This window comes from Medicago sativa, chromosome 5, assembly GCF_051527215.1.
Source record: "Medicago sativa cultivar Bolivia chromosome 5, Bolivia_mono, whole genome shotgun sequence".
Lineage (NCBI taxonomy): Eukaryota > Viridiplantae > Streptophyta > Magnoliopsida > Fabales > Fabaceae > Medicago > Medicago sativa.
Genome location: NC_140753.1, coordinates 47583652 through 47607786, shown reverse-complemented (window position 1 = coordinate 47607786; position 24135 = coordinate 47583652). Strand labels below are relative to the sequence as shown.

At 34.8% G+C, this 24135-nt stretch overlaps 2 protein-coding genes and 1 pseudogene across 2 annotated transcripts; 2 read left to right on the top strand and 1 right to left on the bottom strand.

Moving 5' to 3' along the window:
• Positions 1–6164: 6164 nt before the first annotated feature.
• On the top strand, positions 6165–7449 carry LOC146922533 (putative F-box/FBD/LRR-repeat protein At1g78760). Its single transcript, XM_085711553.1, has 2 exons — positions 6165–7179; positions 7288–7449. The coding sequence occupies exons 1-2, from the start codon at positions 6265–6267 to the stop codon at positions 7447–7449; spliced, it is 1077 nt and encodes a 358-aa protein (XP_085567679.1). The 5' UTR covers positions 6165–6264.
• Positions 7450–11469: 4020 nt separating this feature from the next.
• LOC146922531 (auxin response factor 17-like) lies at positions 11470–24001 on the top strand. The gene is made up of 3 exons (XM_085711552.1): positions 11470–11478; positions 11626–12600; positions 23795–24001. Exons 1-3 carry the CDS (start codon positions 11470–11472, stop codon positions 23999–24001), a joined length of 1191 nt encoding a protein of 396 aa, XP_085567678.1.
• LOC146922532 (uncharacterized) lies at positions 15356–18427 on the bottom strand (annotated as a pseudogene).
• Positions 24002–24135: the final 134 nt, after the last annotated feature.

Here is a 24135-nt window from a genome sequence, read left to right as displayed (position 1 = left end):
TCTTCAATGGTCTGCCACGTTGTGGCTCTTTTTGTTGGTCATTTAGCCACCATTAGTGCTAATAGATGATAATAATATACTCTGACTCAATAAATTAAAAACAACTATTTATTTAAAATGACCTTAACTTAAATACTAAACTAATAATAATAGACTAAAAACTTAATTAAAAAGACTCTAAAAATAGTGAATGACTGACTGTCATCACTGCCAGTCCTAAACAATGGACCGCTTGTGTCTACATTTTATCTTGTTTCAAGCTGTCAGTCCTAAACAACGGACCGTTTGGGTTTACCTTTTTATCTTGTTTCAAGCTGCCAGTCCTAAACAACGGACCGATTGAGTTTACCTTTTTATCTTGTTTCAAGCTGCCAGTCCTAAACAATGGACCGCTAGAGTTTACCTTTCATCATGTTTCAAACGATCAGTTACAACCAATGAACAGTTTGAAATCACATTTTATTTTCTCGAAAGTGTCGTCCCCTGCTTTGTCAGAAAACGAGATGTCACTCAATCTTTATCTTCTCAGGTATCTCATTCCCCTCCTGGTCGGATTACGGAATGTCAAATGTGTCATCTCCCGGTACGTCGGATGACGAGACGTCACTCAATTTCTATTCTCTCAAGTGTCTTTCTCCGTTTCGTCGGATTATGTAACGCCCTCCTTTTTATTTAATTATTTTAAATGAGTTTTAGAATATATTTATATGATTAGTGTGATTTATAAGATTTATGTGATTGATATGATTTTAGAGAAATTTATGAGACGTTGTGACTTATTTTATTGTTTAATAAAATAAGATTCGAAAATAAAATAAATATTAAGTTGTGGGGTTATTTTGTGTAGAAATATATTTGTTATTTGATGAAGAGATATATTTGTTATTTTGTGTATAAATATATATATTATTTGGTGTAGAAATATATTTGTTATTTTGTGTAGAAATATATATGTTATTTAGTGTAGAAATATATTTGTTATTTTGTGTGGAAATATATATGTTATCTAGTGTAGAAATATATTTATTATTCAATGAAGAGATATATTTGTTATTTGGTGTAGAAATATATTTGTTATTTGTGAGAGATATATTTAATTTAGAAATAAATAAGATTATGAGGATTATTACTGTGAGTGGAATTTGGGGTTAGAATAGAAAGAAGAATAAGTTGTTGGGCCTAAATAGATTTGGGAAGAATATTTTAGTATTATAAATAGAGAAGCTTAGGTTAGAAAGAGTTTACCTTAAACCGCTTTTTGGAAAAGAGGAGAACAAGAAAGAAGAGAAGAGAAGAGAGAAGTCAAGAGAAGAGGAGAAGACCTTAGGAAAGAAGAACGCTGCTGCTGATTCAGGAATTAATCTAAGGTGAAGGTGAGACTATCTTGCATTAATATTAAGTTGTTAAATCATTAGATTGCATCTAACAAGTTGGGGAAAGTTTGTGAGAATTTGAGAATTAGGGTTTTGAGAGAGATTTGATGATTAGATGATGAAAACTTGTTGAATTGATGTAGAAATTGTATACAGTCCTTAGATAACCCATAGGATGATTATTGTATGTAGTTTTGAGGTTAAAACCATGGAATTGGATGAGATGTTGGTGAATTTAAGAAGTAGGGTTTAATAATTGTAATAGGTTGTTAATAGATTTGAGAACCCTTTGAATTTGCATACAGTAAGTTGATGAATAATTAGTGTTCTAATGATAGGGCAATCATAGGGTAAAGATTAGGGTCAAGTTTGGAGAGTATTGGATCGAATAAGAAGTGGAAAAGATTTCCCCAAAGCGAAATCGCAGCTGAACTGTGATTTTGCTGTCAATGTGCAAAACGTGTTTTTATTGTCTCAGTTTGACAAGTTTAAGTTCCGAACTGGGTTTCGGTGTAAACACGAAAGTTGTATGTATGGATGTTAGCTTTCTAATGCCGTTGGTCTCACGTCAATAGGATTTATAGAACTTGAGTTATGATCAAATTACTGCACGTAGGTCACAGTAAATTTTTATGGACTTTCAGCACAACTTTTCCGAATTTAAAATGAAAACTGATATTGATCGGTACAGAATTGGTCTTAGGCGTAAACATGAAAGTTTTAGATAATTTTGTTAGCTTTCTAGTGGATTTGATTTGACGTGAAAATGATGTTTGGTCTGTGAGTTATGATGAAAATACTACAGAGAGGTCTTTGCAAAATTGTACGGTGACAGCATTCTCTGTTTCATGTTTTTGCGTTTTGTTCATATGTTTCTGTTTTGAATTGATCTTTGTTGTAAACATGAAAGTTGTTGATATTTGTGATATCTTTCCAATAGTTTTGGTTTGACATGAAAATATGTTGTGGATAATTTATTATGTTTTTACAAAGATACATAGTGAATTATTGTTGATGTTTAAATACGATGTTATATGAAGTTGTTTATGATTGATGAATATGATGTTTTAAGATGTTGTTTATTATCATTTGATATTGTTATATTATGATATGACATGAATTATTTATGTGATCCATATGTTGTCAAGATGTTAAGATGTTAAGACGTTAAGATGATAAGGGTTGTTAAGTCGTCAAGTCGTTATGAAGTCATCAAGTTATTAAGATGTTATGTTGTCAAGATATCAAGATGTTAGGATGTCATAGATGTTCATGAAGTTGTCTAAGTTGTAGGAAGTTGAGTCCATTGCATACTCATTAAAGTTGGGGGCTTTAGGCACGACAGCCTTGTGCTCATTAAAGTTGGGGGCTTTAGGCCCGGCAGCCTTGTGCTCATTAAAGTTGGGGGCTTTAGGCCCGGCAGCCTTTGTGCTCAAACTAAGTTGGGGGCTTTAAGCCCGGCAGCTTTATGCTCACATGTTGAAGAGCCTAATTACGCTCATTTATGTTGTTGAATGGTACCACATGCATTTGCATATCAAGAAGTTTTAAGATGATTTAAGATGTGAAGTTGTCGAGTTGTCAAGTTTTTAAGTTGTCAAGATGCTAAGATGATTGAGATGTTAAGAGTTACATAGTCGAGTTGAGTCGCATTGTCGAGTTAAGTGAGGTTTGATTATGAAGTTTGATTGTGATTTGATGATTATGATTTAATGATGATGTTTGTTTATGAAGTTGATTATGAACTTGATTATGAAGTTGTTTTCGATAAATGCTATGTTTTGATAATGATACTTATGTGAATTATATGATGATGCTTACGATTATATTTGGTGTTAGATATTGATGCTTATGATCATGATTTAAGATAAGATGTTTTATGAATAATAATTGAGATTACTTGATGAAGTATATGACTAATGTAGGAAGGATAATGACACTAGTTAAGGAAGTTTAAGTTATTAGATATGATTAATGAATTATAAGATGTTTAAGTTGTTGAATGTACTTTATATGATTTATATGCTTAATATTATTGTTTGAGAAATCTCACCCCTCTGCTTGGAAATGTTGCTCTTCGTATGGGTAACTTGCAGGTAACCAGGATTAGTTGCGGTCGTGAGTGGACTCCTCACAAGTGTGTCTTAGGTGCTCTGATACGTAAGAGGATGGGATTATGTCTTTACTTTCTGTTCCTTACGTATTACTTTATGAATCTTTCAAGAATTGATGTTGAACTAAGTTTTATGAAATTTTATATTGAGGCCCTTGTGCCAAAGATTATTTAAGTTGTCAAACTATTCCGCTGCGAAGTTTTAAAGATTATGTTGTTATATTTTTGAAGGATAAATTATTATTCCATTTACGTTTTTTAAGAAATGTGACATTCCGTTTTATGATGAAAAACTCTGATTTTATTTAAGAAATTTTTACGTTGGGAAAACGGGGTGTTACAGATTACGGGAGATCAAAATCATTCCCCGGTTTAACGGATTACGGAATATTGAATCGTCATTCCCCGTTTTGTCGGATTACGGAATATCAAGTGTTTCATTCCCCGGTTTAACGGATTACGGAAGATCAAATCATCATTCCCCGTTTTGTCGGATTACGAAATATCAAGTGTTTCATTCTCCGGTATTAACGGATTACGGAATATCAAACCATCATTCCCCATTTTGTCGGATTACGAAATATCAAGTGTTTCATTCCCCGATTTAACGGATTACGGAATATCAAATGTGTCTTTCCCCGCTTTGTCGGATTACGGAAGATCAAAGTCATCATTCCCCGCTTTGTCGGATTACGGAATATCAGAATTTCATTCCCCACTTAGTCGGATTACGGAATATCAAGAGTGTCATTCCCCGTTTTATCGGATGACGGAATGTCAACAGTGTCATCTCCCGTTATGTCGGATGACGAGACGCCACTCAATTTATGTTTTCTCAAGTGTCGTTCCCCATTTTGTCGGATGACGGAATGTCAAAAGTATCATCCCCAGTGTGTCTGGTTCAAAGATGTCACCAATCAAATTTAACTTCAAATGTCAGTTTCTACAAACCATCAGTTTACAAATACATTTCAAAATTCCCAGTGTCTGTTCAAGATTTTGTTTCCTTTCATTTGTCTTTTCATACATCTATCATACAGATAGTGGACAATCATTTTCCCCAGTGAAACTACATTCTCCCTAGCGGAGTCGGATCCCTTTTTCTTCAATGAATTTGGGTATCTCGTTGTTGTTTCTCGTCTCAGTCAAGTCATATTTGTCGTCCTACATTCATACTTGCATCACGAGCATTCGTAACATCTTAGGTCCAAAATTGGTGTACTTTGTATTTAAGTCTCTTCGGTTCGATCGAATCAAAGATTCTATCTTCAAATCTTCGTACGAAGAAACTTACATAGGGGCATCTGTCATACCCCAATTTTTGACCTAAGACACCACTGACACGCGTCACCTGACCCTGATCGATCTCTGATTTTTCAATCAAAAATTCGGCAGAGAGGTATTTTAAAATACCTCATTTTGGTTCCGAGTCAAGCCCTCTTCTCTTGTTTAGTCGTTATTTCCATCTTTTATTTTGTTTAATTAATTTCGATTTTATTCTTATTAGTCATTTTTTATTTTAATTAGTCATTCATTTATTTAATTAATTAATTACTTCTTTTTTTTTCTTTAAGATAAGTCCCAAAAAAAAAAACTAATTTCCGTATAGTTATCTTTTTTATTTTCATTCCTTTGTTATTTGTATTCTTAGATTTTTTTTAGTTGATAAAAATAAAAAAAAACTGTCACGCAAGCATTTCCAGTCCAAACACATCCTGTTCACGCTCGTCTATCCAAATCCGAATTCACAGGCTCCATTCCGATCCAAAATGTGAGCTGTACCACGAACTACGTGATTTTGATCCCTCACGGGTACGTAGGCAAAGGACATTTGTCTTTCCAAATCAATAAAATGTAGATAATTAGGTCTTTGTACTTTTAATCATTCAAAATTCCATTTTTTTTCAAAACAAGCAAGTTATAACACATTATTTAGATAAAACCAAGAGGTTCCCGTAGAGTATTACGGACATAAAGGGTGCTTGCACCTTCCCTTTATGTAACTAACCCCCGAACCCTAAATCTTTTCAATATGGGGTGGTTTGAATTTTTTTTCCCCCTTTTCTTAAAAAATTAAAATGTTCAGTCGTGAAATGAAAAGTGAGTCAAAAGCTAATCAAATAGCCTTGATCTCCGAAAAATGACGCGACAATAATATATTCACCCGATAGAGTGGCTGGGATTACAACTACCTGAGTTTTAAGCCCATCAAAAAATTATGTCAAAAGTGGTTGATAGTCTACTTGCACAATTTTAAACAATGTCACAATACGTCTTAGAGAGAGCGACCTAGTCTGCGACTCAGCCAAATAATCTGACTAACAACTTTTTAACTAATTTTTTACTATTGTTCCAACAGTTCTATCGTCTATTTTTCTGCTATTACTCCACTATGATATTCCATAACGTTTAGTACTTGTGGAGGTGCCACATGTACGGTTAACTTCCACAACATAGAGTGTAGCAATAAAAAAAAGCGGAGGGGGGTAATTGACTAACATTTGACAATTTAACTAGGTTTTTCAAATTTCCTAATAATTGGGGGTATTATTGTACGAAAGTTACAATTTCAAATATAATGGCAAAAAAATAGGTAATTTTATTTGATGATTGCTTCAAAAATAATGGCAAAAAAATAGGTAATTTTATTTGTTGATTCCAACTCCATCGTGAAATCAACAATCTCGTTTCTTCAATCACTTCTTTGTATCAACGATACAACATTTTGCTTCAGTGCCGCCGCATAATTGCTTTTTTGTTCTATGTGTGATAATCACGATGAAGAGACAAAGGCATAACCATAACCCTAACCCTAACCCTATCCAAGACAGACTTAGCGACTTGTCTGATTGTCTTCTACTTCACATACTCTCTTTTCTAGACACCAAACATGCAGTCCAAACATGCATATTGTCCCCAAGATGGAACAATCTCTGGAAACATCTTTCATCCCTTAAATTAAGTTCTATACGCTTTCCAAAAAATCTCAAGGGTTTCACCAAATTTGTTTCTCATGTTTTGTCTCTTCGCAATGACACTACCTCACTGCTAGCCCTCGATTTTCACCGTTCAGGTACAATGGACCCTCGCTTACTCAAAAGAATTTTGAAATATGCTTTCTCACATAATGTGCAACAATTACAAGTTGATGTCAAATGTTTTAATCCACAATTTCCCCCTTCCTTCTTTTCATGTCAAACATTAACCACTCTTAAACTCACAATTGACAATTATTCTCATCAAAATTTATTTCCTAATTCTCTGAATTTACCACAGTTAACCAACTTGTCTCTACATCGTTTTATCTTTTGTGTCGGCAATGATGGTTGTGTCAATCCCTTTTCGACATTAAACAAATTGAATAGTTTGGTCATTGCCGGTTGTATAGTTCTTGATTATTTAAACCTATACGTAGTGAGTGCCACACTAGCCAATTTAACAATAGGAACCTACTGTTACAAGTCTGAGATGAAATTTCAGTTATCCACTCCAAATCTTTGTACCTTTGTTTATTGCGGGCATGGTCCTTTACAGAAACTTTGTGAGAGCAATATAAATCTCTCTTCTATCGAACATGTAAATCTTAATGTAGAAATGTGGGTAACTTGCACAGAGTCTCCTTTGTTTCTACTCAACTGGCTGGTTGAGCTTGCAAATATCAAATCATTGTCAGTCACTTCAACAACTCTTAAGGTAATTTAGCGAATATTTGTTTTGAGAAAATTTAGCAATTTTAACTTTTTATTACATCATTTTTTCTTCCATACATGCTGATTTAGAGTCTTCTGTCACATTGATTAGGTTCTCTCCTTAGTTCCTAATATATTGAAGGTTCAGTTCCCTACCTTGTATAACTTGAAGTCACTTAAAGTAGAAATGAGAGATTCATCCATACCTAAAGGATTAGTGGAATTTTTGCTTCAAAATGCACCATCAGCAAAGGTTGACATCTTACCTCATTAAGGTAAATGTCCTTACAACTTGTAAAACACAATTTTTCTGGTTTGATTTTTGCCTTCTTTTATTTTTCATTTCCCTTGGCCCCCATTTACATATTTAATGGAATGTTGATTATATGGTCTAACTCATTTGAATTTTTTCCTTACACATGCTTGATAGAATGTTAAGTTGATGAGTTTTGGAATCGTCTCATTAATTTTTTTGTTCTTATTTTCATATTGATTGGTATCGTCTCATTAATTTTTTTGTTCTTATTTTCATATTGATTGGTATCGGCTTTTGTATTATTGTCTGATAAAATGAAAATGGCCTACTTGTGTGAATACATATATATCTTGTAATCTGAATTTATGGGGAAGTTTATACAAGTTTGTACTCTTAAATGGTATTATGTTTTAAGTTGAAACCTTAACGAAGTTCACTGAAGAATTGAGCTTATATATGGTGGAGGATACAAAGTGTTGTCAGATGGAGAAGTTTTTCCAGGAGATTGGAATCAAGAGAGAGGGTCATTTATATTTAGGACTTTGTCAATAAGTGTTGAAAGGATTTAGAACTAAAATGGTTCAGTTGGAAGAAAGTAAAATTTTTTTTTTTCTTTACAGAAATGCTACTTGTAGAGAAAACATTGTCCCGACAAAATCACGACATCACAATTGTTACTGCAACAGGCCCCGCTCAATTTTACTTTGACCCATGCATTCCACTAAATGGGTTGATCAAGCGGTTGAGAGCCATTCGGGAACAGTTCGCGATGTTATTGCTCGTGAGAAATAGCATGGCTCTTTTCTTTATGATTTTTCAAATGCTGTCTGCTTGGTTGAGTTGGTTGAAAGACTATACAGTGTTGCCTTGTTGCATTGAGGCGGAATCAGTTTGGTCATTTATATGCTCAATTATTTTATGTACTTTCATATGGAAATGCTTGATAAAAAAATTATACTTTATTGTCAAATTTTGCAATTTCCAATCCTCTTTTGATATGGCCTACTGACTTTTAACTACTGGTTAACACTACAGCTGTTTAGAACTTAAGCTACTAGAAAGAATGAAACTTGATTATATGACATTTATCTTTTTCTTGTTTATACTTTACTTGCCAATTTTGATTTCTATATGTTTAATTTTGATTTCTATACGACATTTATCTTTTTGATGTACTGTGATCAATTACATATTTAACACTGGTCTATTAGCCTATGATATATGTTTCATTTGTCTTCTTTGACTGAGTCATATACACGTAATCTGATTAATAATCCTACGATGTTCGCTGATTTATTTTTGGTTTGTTATGCTTATGTTTGCTGTCTGGGTTGTGATAAGATTGCAAGTAGTTTTTCTTTCGTTAATTCATTTCCCTTGTAGATAATACCCTCTAAAATTTCTTGCTTCATATTCCCTCAAATTTTAAAGATGTTGACATAAGGATTGACTTCCTATGTTCTTGATTTTTGGATGTATTGTGTAATGTGTAAATGACTTGCGTGTTAAGAGTTCGTGTATGGTTTGTAATATGAATTTGTGGGAAGTGAATACAATTTCATACTCTTAATGGTGTTATTTTTTCAGTTGATGGGTTTTGCAGAAATTCTTGAGCACAAAACCATCACTGAATAAGTTTGAGAAACCTAAACTCTTTTGAAGCAGCTTGTCTTTAAGTTCAGGCAAGTTTTTGTACCGTCTAAGTTACAGCAAAAAATAAGTAGATTATTCAAACTGGTAAAATGTTTTAATAGGCAATGAAATTCCTTTATAACACAAGCTTAATTAGACAACTGATGGTAATACTTTGTGAAGACAAAAGTGAATCTGCATAAAATATCAACTGTGCCAGCAAGGAAAACATTACTAGTATTTGCAAATAACAAAAATTGCACCAAAAAAAAGATTGCTTGGACTAGTTGGAAGAATCTGTGATGCTAGTACTTTGTGAAAATTTGTTATAACTTGAAAATGTCCGTTTAATGGCTCAGTTTCATTCGCACAAGAAATTATAAAACGAAACTAGAAAGAAAAAATAAATAGAATCGCAGTATGAAAGCTTCTCTATGATGATTGCAGTGGATTTCTTCTATGATGATTGACATGAATTTCTTCAAAATATTCTCAAGTGTTGATTTTGGTATTCGAAAAACATCTAAATGAAACATTACCTGAATCTGCAAGCCCTTATACTGTGTTTTCGATTTCATATTATCAACAACAAGAACAAAAACATTACCCCAACAACGCAGTCACGGGCATGGCTATTGTCCACGTTCCAAGATTAATTGTCTCTTTTTCTTTTTCTTTTTACCTAATTGTCAAATAGTTTAATTTCATTTTAAACTACTTATATTTGCAATGCAAGGTTACTAATTTTCTTTAAATAATCGGTTAGTAGATTTTAGGAAACACTGGGGTAGTGTTTTCACCTTGAAGTACTATATTATGCTTCTGATACGATACCAAGTAGGGGCTGTATAAGGTTAGGAGAAAGGCAGGAAAGGCAGAAGGGACTAGTTTTCTTTTTATCAAATAAATGTTTATGATACAGCTATTTAAGAGGAGTAGCAATAAAATCAGAATGCATAAATGGAAGAAGATGTTCAATAAAGAAATATATGTGAAGCGTTGAGCTTGCAAGTAGACCAGATAGATCACGCAGATATATTCGTGCCAAAGACTCGACAATATGAAAACCAAACATTAGGGCCTGTTTGAAATAGTTTTTGTTTTCAGTTTTTGAAATATACAAGTTCTCTTTTCACAATAGTTATCCTTTTACATGTTTTAGTTTTTTAATCCCAAGACTAAAAAATTCAAAATAGTTTCCAAAACTGTAATTTTAAAAATAGTTTAGCAAACAAGTTTTAAATTTTCAAGTTTTTAAAAACTAAAAAAGAGTTTTTGGAAAGTGTTTCAAACATTCTGGTTCCTTTTCTTTACCAATAGCTTCACAAATTCCAAAAATAAGGTCTTCCTCCTACAAGAGAGTCAAGAACAAATGTGTTATAAGAGAGCCATAGGCAGTAAACTTGAAACAAGTAATTAGGAGTACAAACAAGCTTCATAAAACACACCTTTTACAGATTGTAAGTCATACATTGACCATTATATTTTTACTTGGATAACTTCCTCCCTGGTCTTATACTTCATTGATATGTAATATTCATACAAATATTTTATTAAAGTAGTTAGAAGATAAGTCATGTTAGTTAAGGTGGTTAGAGTTAGTTAGTGAGTTAAAGTTAGTTCCTCACTCGAGTTAGTTAGTTAACCACACTAGTTGGTATAATTGAGTTCTATAAATAAGATGTGTGGAAACAATGTTGATCAATGAAGGCGTTAAAGACGTTAAATTTGTTAACGTTTTAATTTTTTTTGTTAGTAGATGGATAAAAAAAAGGACAAATACTATCCAATTTGGTTTAAGAACTTTTTAAAGAAATAAATTTCTCAATTTAGAAGCACATTTATATATTTTTATTCTTGATTTAGATCATTTACAAATAATACTAATATTTGATTTAAGAGTTAAATGAGTTTTTGGTCCCTATAAATTTTTCAGCGTAGAGTTTTAGTCCCTGTTAAATTAAAAATTGTTTTATTGTGCTTAAACTTTTAAATTTTAGAATAATTTTTTAAAGACTTGTTTATATCATTATAAAAAGTTCATTTGAAAAAAAAATAACAAAAAAATTTATTTTTTGTTCAAAATTTTTAATTGTTTTATCTTGGAATTTTTGCGTTTAAAAAAAAATTATATTTGCTTCATTTCATGTTAAAAATTCTGATTTTTTATGTTTCTTATAATGTTCTTAAAATATTTGTAAAAAATAATTAAAAATTTAAAGGTTTAAGCATAATTAAAAAACAACTTAGTGGAGGAATGAAAAACAACTTGGTCATAACTTGAATTTAATAGTTCACATAAACAATCTCACAAGTGCTTAGGTTAGTAAATAAGTTCAAATGAGTCAATTAAAACGAACTTATAGTATTTTAATAGTTCTCATAAACTCATGTTAAATTAAAAAGATGGATAAGGTAGACTATAACTGAAAAACTCATCCAAACTAGGCCCATGCTAATCCATGCAATCATCTATAACTGAAGCACAATAAATAAACTTAAGCATTTAGTAACTAACTACTTCGCGCTCTATTTTTCACTATCACACACCCAACCCAATAGAACTCTCTCTCTCTCTCTCTCTCTCTCTCTCTCTCTCTCTCTCTCTCTCTCTGCAATACCTCCGCCATATCTCTTCCTCACCGACCTCCTATGGACTCCAAACTATGGCAGAAATGCGCTGGTCCCGACGTCAAGATTCCAAAGATTCACTCTAAAGTTTACTACTTCCCACAAGGTCATTTGGAACATGCATGTTCTTCCCCTAATGCTGCCACAATCACCATTCTTGATGGTTACCGTCCATCCATTCCATGCATCGTCTCTACTGTTGGTCTCTTTGTTGATCCTCACACCGACGAGGTCTTTGCCAAACTGCTCCTAACTCCCGTAACAGACCAAGAACCTCCTCCTCCTGTGGTTCACGGCCAAGAAGACGACGATGGAAACAATCTTGTTTCCTATGTCAAGACTCTCACACAAACTGATACTAAATCTGGATTCAATATGCCTCGTCAATGCGCAGACTTGATCTTTCCAGAGTTGCAGAAGTCTCAAGAAGTCTCTGTCACTGACCTTCCAGGCAAAGTCTACACCTATACCTACTCAAAACAGAGTAGACTAACTAAAGGATGGTTTAATTTTGTAAGTGAGAAGAAACTCGTCCCCGAAGATTCCGTTGTTTTCATCAAAAACTCTGCCGGAAAAATATATGTCGGAATTCGCAGGAACACTAACTTCCCTGCAGCTGAAAGAGGTGAGAAATTAACTGACAGTGCGGTCTTGGGTGCAGTGGATTTGGCTAACAAGAACATGGCGTTTGAAGTTGTGTTTTATCCCACAGATGGGAATTGGTGTAATTTTGTGGTGGATGCCAAGGTTGTAGATGATGCCATGAAGATTGGTTGGAAATCTGGAATGAGGGCAAAGCTTCGTTTGATGGAACCTGAATCTTCAAATTTAACTATAAGAGGTTTTCAGCGGGAGGGGACAATCTCTAATGATTCTTCTAATGTCCCTAATTGGCACATGCTTAAGGTACTTATGCTTTCTTATTTTGTTCTAATGGTATTTCAATTGCATATTGTTATCAAGTTGAATCCATAATAAACAAGATTGATTTAGATATTAAAGCTATAATTAGATGATTCTTGATGAAATAGATATAAAATTTTGAGACTTAGTAGGTTGCTACTGTTTTGAATGTCAAATGTAATTCTAAAATTAAGAAACAAAAAATCATTACAGAATATCCATCTGCTACATTATTATTTCCATTGTTCTTGATATCTCATGACCGTTAATGTAAGTAGATTACGTTTTAGAATCAATTGTTTGTATCACACCTAAGTAGAATCTCTATTTTGGCTCATGTTAATAATTGTTATGAAACTTATTAATTGATGTCTAAATACATATATATATATATATATACTAAGTTATCAAATATTTCAAATTATTGATATTGATTACCATTTTTTATCTCTTTATCATAGGTTAAATGGGATGAACCTAATACCCCGCAGAAACCACCCCTGGTCAATCCTTGGGAGGTTGAAGTTTACCCGTCAACTTCCTCCTCCACTGTCAACATCTCCACAACAAAAAGTCCTAAACTATCTCAGAGTTCTTCTCCCCGACAAATTCAAAATTCTTTAATGCCAAGTACACTGACACCATTACCGCCTCCACTGTTTATTTTTCCATCTGGCATGCAAGGAGTAAGGCAAGAAGGTGCTGACTTGTTCGCAGGGTCGAGTGGTACTTTGCTTGATACAGGGCTAAAGCTTGGCAGTTCTAAAGATGCTGACTTGTTTGCAGAGTCGAGTGGTACTTTGCCTGATACAGTGCTAAAGCTTGGCAGTTCTAAAGGCGCTGACTTGGGCGCAGAGTCGACTGATAATTTGGCTGATACAGAGCTAAAGCTTGGCAGTTCTAAAGGCCCTGACTTGGGCGCAGAGTCGAGTGATACTTTGGCTGATACAGAGCTAAAGCTTGGCAGTTCTAAAGGTGCGGACTTGGGCGCAGAGTCGAGTGATACTTTGGCTGATACAAGGCTAAAGCTTGGCAGTTCTAAAGGTGCAGACTTGGGCGCAGAGTCGAGTGATACTTTGGCTGATACAAGGCTAAAGCTTGGCAGTTCTAAAGGTGCGGACTTGGGCACAGATTCGAGTGATACTTTGGCTGATACAGGGATAAAGCTTGGCAGTTCTAAAGGTGCGGACTTGGGCGCAGAGTCGAGTGATACTTTGGCTGATACAGTGCTAAAGCTTGGCAGTTCTAAAGGTGTGGAGTTGTTGCCTCATAGGTCCAATGAGCCAAGCACCAAGTGAGGTATCTTCATTGGCATATTGGTCTGCAGTCACAATTAGGTACTCAGTGAAAATTAGTTTTTCAGGACACTATATTCTCTAAGCCAATTGCTTCAATCTGGAAAAAGTTTAACTTCTGTAAAAGTTGTGTCTGACTTCATTGTTTTTACTTACAAGCATTATTTTTCTTTTCAAAATTTAGAGTGAGTATACTGAAGCAGTTCTGCTGTGTAGATACAAATGAAAAGTTGTGTGCCTGCGAATACTTGCCTTTGTTTGTTATTTCAGTTTGCTTCGTATGGTTTTTATCCCATAAGTCTCTACTTTCTGCTTGCATAAATACCTTTGTTATCAGCTTGTGCCTTTCACTCACAATTTACACAAATACAAATCTAAGTGAGTTTAGAAACTCAGTTTCAACATGAAATTTAAATCAGAGCCGTAATTTTAGTGAATGAATTCAATGCTAGTTAGGGTATCCATATGGAACTAAAATTTCTGATTGTATATAACTTTTGGTGATTGGTGGAAAATGATTGCTAGTTAGTTATTTTCAGGTGTCATATTTTGAGATCAGACTCTAGCTATTTATGAGATCAGGTGGAAAATGATTGTATAGGTGTGTTTTTCTTGCTCAAAATCATTGTTTTAAATTGTGGCTGAGGTTGCGATATCAATCACATGGTTACAGACCATGCATCTGTTGCAATGAATATTGTGTCCTTGTGATGTGGATTTATTTTTAATTCGTACCAATTATTATAATTCATTGCCTATCTTAATAAACAAATATCTATTTTCCCTCAAAAAACTCATATCTATCTCATTATCAAAATATTGATTCCAATAAAGAGGAAGTTAGGAAAAAAAATTGTGCAAGTACTATATAGTCCATTGCGGTCAAATGTAGGCGTTGTTTGTTCCCACTACGTTGTGGTTTTGCGATAGGTGTTTCATTGTTATTTATAATCAGAACACAATTGCGGGCTGATGTCGTTGCAAACTCATCCGTAACAATAGTATAGGAGCCACATGCGGTCCAGAAATTAAAACTGCTAAAGATATGCCAATCTTCAAACTCTCTATGGCCACGGTCAACTGATCTCAGTCATAACAGTCCTTAATGTAAAGATTTTTAAGAGAAAAATAAGCTGTTTTGTATGTTTGTTATAACGAAGATCACTAAAAAAAAAATATCTTTCAAAGATAATTCTCAACAAAAACTATTTAAAACAACTTGATATTGTAAGAAGTTTTTAGATGTTAATACAGGTCTCTCAGTTTGCGGCGCAACATTTGGAGAATCTTCACGATACGTACGTACGTACGTCTTGTAGCAGCTTGTCCATATAATAAAGTGCATTCTGTTATGTGATAGTATCGTCTAACTAGAATTGAGTAATATTTTTTCAGGTATATACTAATAAGACAAAGTTGATAACATAATCTTGGGACTGAGAAGCTGGTTCTAAACTTCAGAATCAACGACTCCTGAATGATGCAATTGATGCCCTGTCAAATGGTTATGCAAATATAAGTTAAAGAAAGAAAACATAAAAGTTAACTGCAACACAGAGAATCATAAAGTTTCCTGAAAAATCTGAAATACTAACCATGCTTGCCGACATTTGACAGCTCCACTGCGAACAGAACTATTTGCACCATCAAGACACTTCGATATTGCTTGCAGAAGGGGTTCCTAATATTTTCAACGTAAATAGTATGAAGAATAATCAATAGGCAATTAAATGTTTCCAAAAATGAAAATACAAAGAGCTTAATAATATGCATAATATTTATGAAATTGTCTATTCAAAGCATTGAGAAATTAGCACAGATTGGAAAGTGAAACAAGTGTGAGAATGAATGCAACTCAAAGCATTGTGTCTATTCAAAGGATCGATACACACACGGGGAAGCTCAGACAATGCAACAAGACATTGAATAGTTGTCTCCCGAATAAGCTGCACAAAGGGAGAAAAGATCCTCTAAATTAACAACCAGGATTGCAACAAAGTTACAAGTAAGCTAAGTAATTGCCGATAGTTTAAAATTTCTCAAACTAACCTTTTTAACTTCTTTCAGCATAACAATCAGCGGAGTGTCCAACATGACTAGTTACCGTAACAATAAAGATCTGAAATTGTAGAAATAAAAAAAGTTAAGATATTTTTGTGGCAAACGGAGACAATATATAGCACACTGCATGTCAAAATAGCTATTTACAGACTAGTTACCTTTAAAAAGGTATCAATCAAAGTTATTTATATAAAAAAACTACTCACAAATGCGACTACAAGGTAAAATAGTTTTTGTTCGTGAGAGCTCATTACATCTACCTGGACGATGAAGAATCAGGTCTTTAGATCAACTGCAGAAAGATGGGCGTCATGGAAGAGAAAATCCTCTGCTTATATAGAAGCCGTACCGTGGCATGAAAATTTCGGTTCAAAAAATCATCAGCGTCACTTATGTTGAATTTTGAAATGAGTTTGTTGAATATAATATCAAGAGCTTCTTCCAAGGTACGTTCATCAGACTTCTCTGCACCATTGGATTTTGAAATGATATTTTTGACTATAGATCCCAAAATATGTGCAACTGGAACAACACCATTGAGGAGGATTATTATATTTAGAATGTATGTTTTGGGGAAAAGTGAAATAGTTACACATACAAATAATGAAAGTATCCCTTTATCCCTAAGAGAGATGTCCTATTTTCCAAAAGTTAATGGCAATCTTCCTACATCATCGAGCTGAAAGTTGGTATGTGACAATAGTATACTGTAAGCTTTTTGAGTTATAGCATTTTCACTCTACAAGCCGAAACTCTCATCGCTTTCACCATTGAATCAAATAGACCTTGCAGAACAAGCAGGAAAAATCATCATTACTGCTTGGATTATCTATGCAGTTTCCTGCCTGGTTCCAAACATCCACAGAAAATTGAATTATCAACTCCTCCGTGCCTCCATTTTCGAGGATCCTTCCCATATTCAATTCAAAATATCATAAATGAAATTTTGTTAGTTGCTGATTAGCATAATGTTGTGAACAGTTCAGTAACTGATTGCACTATTTATTAGTCTATCTCTTTTTTCTAATACAAAATATAAGCTATTATTTATCATATCATAATAAAGAAAGTCCACATCGTCACAACAAAGTGACAATATTATGTAAGCCCTGAAAATACGAATACCATGGAAGTAGCTTGCAAGAATAGCACTCCAAAAGCTGCACAGCAGTTTCATAAGACGTTAAATTTCTATGGACCTAGACAAAAACAAAATATTATAATAAGAACAAAAAGCAATACTTTTTCTTAAAGATATTTAATGAGATAACATATTTAATGATGTCTTTTAACAGACACCAAAGAGCCCTGGTAGATTTTTGCGATTCGCTCTACTCCATACTTAGAAGAGCCAATATGAAGACTTCTTCACGCTCGCTGAAGTTTCGAACGAATGAGCCAATATGAAAAAATTATTTCTAAATATTCTCAATTGTTGATTTTGGTATTGGAAAAACATGCATCTAAATGAAACATTGCCAAAATCTGCAAGTCCTTTAATGTATATCATCACCAAAACCAAAAAAGAAATCAGCAATGTGAAGATATAATAATAAAGTCACAAGGCAGTGAATCAAACAGATTTGATGATTGGTTTAAAATGAGAGAGTAGATAGGATAAAAAAATTGTTCCATGTTTGATATTTAAATTCACAGGACAAAACGATCCAATAAACGAGGTACAGGACAAACTCTATATTTTGCCACCCAACAAACCATATGAAGACTTCTTTGTCTCAAAATTCTAATTTTCTCTTACTCATCAAAGCACTTTTTTCTATTGCTGTTGTGTTCTAGGTCAGAAAGACAAAAAAAAAGTACGATTATATTGCAATTCAAGATGGCCAATTTCTGTTGGAATTACCGGTTAGTAGATTTTAGGAAACACGGTAGTGTTTTCACGTTGGAGTATATTTGCAATGTTCCATTTGTCCTTGGATTTGTTTTGGTAAAGGAATGTAATTATGCTTCTGATACGATACCGGGTAGGGTGTATAAGGTTAGGACAAAGGGAGGAAAGGCAGAAGGGAATAATTTTCTTTTTATCAAAGCAACATGCCGTAACAAGTTTATGATACAGTTATTTAAGAGGTGTAGCACTTAACAAAGCACATTGTGAGACCATTTTGCATGTCATCAATGTCACTAACAGAAAATCCCAAACTATCCATCCCATCATTCTTAGTAAAAGGCTTTGAAACTAGGCATTTGCAGGAAGGAATGGAAGTCTTGATGGAAATATATAGAATGCGACCAATCCCATCTGGGTTATGTTTTTCAACATATTTTTGAGTAGTACGTTTTCGGACAACAACATGTTTTTTACCGTGATCAATTGTTTCAACAACTTGCTTAGGGTGGAGCCAACGGCATGCCGTAACATCATGGCCAATTATCTGACAATGTGAACAATAATTTGGTAGCCATTCATAAACAACTTTTAACTTAAAAGCAAAACCCTCTCGTTCAACCATGATCTCGCCAAATATACGATGTGAAAAATTCAACGTCGACTAAAACACAAGCATAATGACCAAAAACTCTTTTTCGTGTAGAAGTATCGATGGTCAAGGGTGTACCTATTTCACCAGCAAATTCAAGAAGAGTGCGACCGTGCCAATACTCCTGAGGTAATTCCATCAACCTCATCCAAACTATGGCATGAGTTTTCTTTGAGAGTGTGTATTAAAATCCTTTGTCCACTACGAAAGTCAACCAGCCCTGGCTTCATGTTAACAGTAAAATGTGACCAAACCAAAAGTGAACTCAAAGAGCCCTCTACCTAGAGATATCATACACCAAGGATATGAAGTTTTCCAAATCTTTGACAGCATCAGTGAGACCTCTTTTGTTGTATCAGCTTGTCACCCTTGTTAAGAACCAACAGTCTGTGAATCTTCTGTTGAGAATAACCCAGCCCCTGCTCATACACGTATTAAGTTATCATAATGTATAAATAGTCTCCTTTTAAACAACCTGAGAAAAAGACTTATTGTTTGTTGGCACCATGGAGGAAGGATCTGAAAGCGCAATACACAGCCACGGTAATGACTGGCCCATGGCAGCCGCTAGGCATCAATTGAAAGCATTCCTATCGATTCCCCCAAAAACAAAACACACCAAACAACACTTTCACGCACCCATTTTAAGTTTTACTAATGCAAACAATAAAACAACATTTTTTAGATTTATCCATCTGAATGCGTTAGGAAACATGGCATCCATATGGAAGGAAAGAGAGAAATATAGAAAAGCTCTTTGTATTGATGTAAAATGAATATTACAATATGAGAAAGTTGTCCCACTTATGGGGAGGTTACACCTATATATACTAATAGGATTAATACTACTTGTAACTAAACTATGTATCTCTAATAGTCCCCCTCAAGTTGGAAGGTGTTCAAAAACACATCCAACTTGAAAAGAGAAGATACAAGAAAAGATGCCGGAAATACATCGGCTAAGAAAATATCAAACAAGTGCTCATCCAACAAGAAGCAACCACAACTCAAGGTTGAACCAATTGAAGGAAGGAGCATCAAAGCAACGCTTAACCATCATCCGGTAGAAGCCAATATCAACAAAGCCAATTAAGGCACAACGCTTAACCATCAAGAGTGTTCAATCACTCAAGATAGAAGCACAAGACAAGAAAAGAAGTGCAAGGAAGGGCCATAGTCTACAATGGAAGGAGGTCATATACAAGACCAAGGTTCCAAAGATAAAAAGTGATGCCCCCCAATGCCGAGCCGAGACAAGAAAAAACAAAAGCAAACCAATAGAGATGCATAGCCATGTGATGTGTCTTCAAACCATAGAAAACAAATCCATGTTGATGCATTCAAACCATAGGCCAAAACCAATGCTTCCAATAATGAAGCTAAACCAAATCCAAAAATAGTCTTCAATTCTCACAATAATGGGCAAACCAGAAGTAGATAATAGTCCAAATCACAAGCTTCAGAAAGCAAACCACTCCAAACTATGAAGACCAACAAAGTAGCAAATCATATCCACTAATCCATAACCAATTATCAAAGGTGCACTAGTAGGAAAAAGGATTGTACTGTGTTGGAATGACATTCAACACTAACTAAATTGGAGAAAAATTCAGCAACGCTCCAGGACCAAAACAACAATCAAAAGCTTTCAACAAAGAAGCCAACTTATTCCATCACTAGTTTCTTCATGCCAAATCTTCCAATGCATTATATCACAATACAACACCAGAGCCAACATTATATCAGAGAGAAAAATAAGTTGCTGGGACATGAAAAAGAGGCATACCAGAACCAGCAAGGTTACTCAATCAGTGGCAGTCAAGACGCATGAACACTCTCATGTAAAATGAAGTAACTTCTAAGTATCCAAAGCAATGTTAACCAACAAATCTGGCTGCTCAAAACAGGACTAATGACAGTGATGATGAAACCGTACAATATACCACACATCAATCAACATCCAACTAACTACAAATCATATCCAAATATCTGGCAGTGATAACAACATCCAAACAAAATCTCAAAATTGCATTCAATCATCATATGAGTACCATAGTAAGAGCTGCTCCTTACACAAAGATTGTTGAAAACCAATAGTTGGACAACGAACTAATCGATATCAAACAAGATGAGAAAAGGCTTCAACAACAACAAATCTCATAACCGAACACAATACCAATCTGGTTTCCAATGAGGACTTTCAACAAACACCTTGTGAGCACAATAGAGTAACAGACTTCAATTACAACACAACTCCTTTCTGAAACGACGACAAAGAGAATCAATGTAAAACGACGACACCGACTCGAATCGAAGACTGGAAATTGAAATTGTTGCCGAACTAAAAATCAGAGTAAAAGGAATCAATCACAACAAGAAAATTGATTTGTAAACCCTAAGATTTGGGGATGAAGACATAAACGAAAATTGTGATAAAGTGGAATCACAAGACGGATTCGAATCGAACATGAATTGCAATTGGAATTGCATGAATCGTATCCAAAAACAAGCATATTCGATCGAAGGCAAGAAACAAAGGCGATGAGAAGGAAAATCAGGACAAAGTGGAAAGCAAATTCAAGAAAGAGATGAGAAATGGAATCAGAAACAAAGGTATGGAATCAATAGATGAAACAGCATTAACAATTTCACTAACGAAATAGTAGTTAGGTTTCTCAAGAAAGTGAAGGAAAATCACAGAAAATGGAATGATGAAGAAAATGGATTGAGAAAGAAATGAACCATGAGAAAAGAGGAACGAGATTGAAAGAGAAAAGTGAGAACATTTTCTCGAGAAAATGAGAAAAGAAAAAAAAAAGAATAAGAAAGAAAAGGAAAATGAAACTGACGTGAGAAAATTAAATTTTCTCAAGAAAATGCAGCGGAAAATCCTTCAAGGAGGATACCAAATTTGCTCTGATACCATGTTAGGAAACATGGCATCCATGGAAGGAAAGAGAGAAATATAGAAAAGCTCTTTGTATTGATGTAAAATGAATATTACAATATGAGAAAGTTGTCCCACTTATGGGGAGGTTACACCTACATATACTAATAGGATTAATACTACTTGTAACTAAACTATGTATCTCTAATAGCGATACTTTTTCTTAAAGATAGAGTGTGGCAGAAAATCACTTCATGGAGCAGTAAATGATTGTCGAAAGCTGGAAGGGAAGTGTTGATTAAGTCGGTGTTGCATGCCATTCCATCTTATGTCATGAGTATATATATTTCTATTACCTTCTACTCTTATTGATTCTATTGAAAAAATGATAAATGGCTTCTGGTGGGGAAATGGGGTAATGGCAGCAGAGGAATTCACTGGCTTTCATGGGATAAGCTCACGGTTCATAAGACAAAAGGAGGGATGGGTTTTCGAGACTTAACAGCCTTCAACTTGGCGATGTTAGGCAAGCAGGGCTGGAAGTTTCAAACTCAACCTGAGTGTTTGGTTACAAGATTATTTAAAGCTTGTTATTTCCCTCGCAATGATTATCTAGAGGCGAAGATAGGTCAGAATCCGAGTTTTGTATGGAGAAGTATTTTTAGTGCAAGAAGGGTGGTTCGTGAATGTACTAGATGGAGAATCGGGAATGGTATAAAAATCCCTATTTTTGAAGCGCCTTGGTTAATAAATGGAGGTTGTATCTCAGGTGTTGGCCAATCCAATGAGGCTATCACACAGGCTAAAGTTCATTCTCTCATTGATCATAATAATAATTGTTGGAATTATAACTTGATTAATTATTATTTTGATCAAGACACAGTTCATGAGATTCTTGAGACTCCTCTTATTCGTCAAGTTAAAGAAGATAAATTAATTTGGAGAGCTGAGAAAAATGGCCACTATTCTGTTAAAAGTGCGTACAGGTTGTGTATGGAAAATATAGCAGATAATTCTCACTTGCATCGCTCGGGTGACTGGGCTAATATTTGGAAGCTTAAAGTCCCTTCGAAAGTAAAAAATCTGCTGTGGAGAATTTGCAGGGAGTGTTTGCCGACTCGAGCACGGTTACTGGATAAAGGAGTGAATTGCACATCATTGTGCGTTATGTGTGAAGAAAGCTATGAAGATGCGAGTCATGTGTTGTTCGATTGTCCGTGAGCAAGGAAAATATGGCAGGATTGTTTGCTACTAAGTAAGGTGAATTCAGTGATGCTAAATAATAACACAGCGGCTGAACTCATTTTTGCGTTGCTACGAGAACTGTCATGTGTTCAAGCTTGGATTTTGTGGAAGATCCGTAATATGAGATTGTGGCAGAATGTCACGGAAACAAGTCAAGCCATATTGGAACGCGCAAGGCAGCTGCTTTTCAGATGGAGGGATGCGAACCGGAAGCAGAAGAACAGCAGGCTGGCTGTACAGCAACATGACAGCACGGCTGCTGCACCAGCTGGGCTGATTTCAGCTGTTCAGCAGTTAGCAGATGGGGAAAATGTTGTACAGCAGGTTCAGGTTAGATGGCAGAAGCCGGAACATGGAAGATTGAAATGTAACGTTGATGCATCATTTTCGGAAGCTTTAAACTGTGTTGGTTTTGGTTTTTGCATTCGGGATGAGGCTGGAAATTTTGTACAAGCACAAACAATGTGGTCGAATCCGGTTTGCTCAACGGATGTTGGAGAAGGTTTGGGACTCTCACATGCTATCCGATGGGTACATGCTCTACAACTAACAAATGTGGATTTTGAATTGGATGCTAAGAAAGTTGTGGACTATTTCAATAATGGGAGTAATGATATAACTGAGTTTGGAGTAATAGTGGAAGAATGTAGAAGAAGTTGTAATCTTCACTTTGAAAACTCTAAGGTAGAGTTTACTCGGAGACAAGCGAATGAGGTCGCTCACACTCTAGCTCGAGAGGCCACATTTTTAGCTAGTCCCCATACCTTTAATGTTGCACCTCTTTGTATTGCGACTTTGATTATTAATGAAAAGCTATAAGCTATTTTCCCTCAAAAAAAAGCGATACTTTTCTTTGATGAGGAATGCAGTGTTTAAAAAAACAATACAGGGTATAAGTAGCTCTCAACTTTTCCGTGCATAAATAGCTATTCATTTAACTACAATTTTTTTTTTACTACAGAACCATATAGTGTAGCCTAAAAGTGGATAAAAAAAAAAAGTAAACATGTCTTCCTTAGTGGGAAGTAACCGAGTAGGTTACAATCGACATAAATTGCACCCACTCTTTCTTTAAAATATATATTTCACTATAAAAAATAGCGTGAATTACAAAAGGCTCAATTTTATACATATATACTATATATAATTTATCAAATATTTCAAATTATTGATATTGATTCTTATCATTTTTTATCTTTTTATCATAGGTTAACTGGGATGGACCTAATATCCCGCAGAATCAAAACCTAGTCAATCCTTGGCAGGTTGAAGTTTACAACATACCTGCACCTTCGACTTCCTCCTCCACCAACAACTCCACCTCAAGAAAAACTCCTAGACTTGCTGAGAGTTCATCCCCCCAACAAATTCCACATTCAATGGCAGGGTCGAGTGGTACTTTGCCTGACACATAGCCAAACCTTGGCAGTCCTAACGGTGCTGACTCGTTGCTTCATAACCATAATAGGTCCAATGAGCCAAGCACCAAGTGAGGTATCTTCATTGGCATATCTGTGCAAAAGTTGTGTCTGACTTCATTGTTTTTACT